General features: G+C 53.9%; 1 protein-coding gene across 1 annotated transcript; it reads left to right on the forward strand.

Moving 5' to 3' along the window:
- Window positions 1-6: 6 nt before the first annotated feature.
- On the forward strand, window positions 7-421 carry LOC109131939 (the record flags this gene model as incomplete). Its single annotated transcript, XM_019243105.1, has 1 exon — window positions 7-421. A coding segment is annotated over one exon (415 nt), but the record flags the coding sequence as incomplete, so codon positions are not given.
- Between the last annotated feature and the right edge of the window lie 4 nt (window positions 422-425).

The raw sequence follows: 425 nt of genomic DNA on the forward strand, positions 1-425 counted from the left end.
CCTTCTTTGAATCTCAACAAACCTAAACTCACACCTCCTCCGCCGCCACACCAATCACGAGGTCTTCTCCCGTCGTTTCGCACCGTCTCTCCAACTTTTTCCTTCTCTAAGAAATCCGTTTTCGTTCTCTCCGCCGCCGCTCTATCCACCGCGGTTGCCTATTCCGCTGTTTTCCCTTCCGATCATGACCAATCTAATCGCAACCCTAGAGGAAACAGCCGTGTCTACGAGTCTATCGAGGACGCGGTTCAGAAATCCGGGAATTCATTGAGGAGAGTGGTTCACCATGCTCGACAAACCGGTGTTGCGGCCTCGGTTCTGTGGCAGTCGCTTAGGTCGGTGCTCTCTTCGGCCAATCATGAGGTGCGTGCGGGATTTGAGCTCCGGGTGGCTGCTCTTTTAGCCGATATAGCCTCCGCAAATGC

The sequence above is a fragment of the Camelina sativa genome, unplaced genomic scaffold (assembly GCF_000633955.1).
Source record: "Camelina sativa cultivar DH55 unplaced genomic scaffold, Cs unpScaffold08748, whole genome shotgun sequence".
Taxonomy (NCBI): domain Eukaryota; kingdom Viridiplantae; phylum Streptophyta; class Magnoliopsida; order Brassicales; family Brassicaceae; genus Camelina; species Camelina sativa.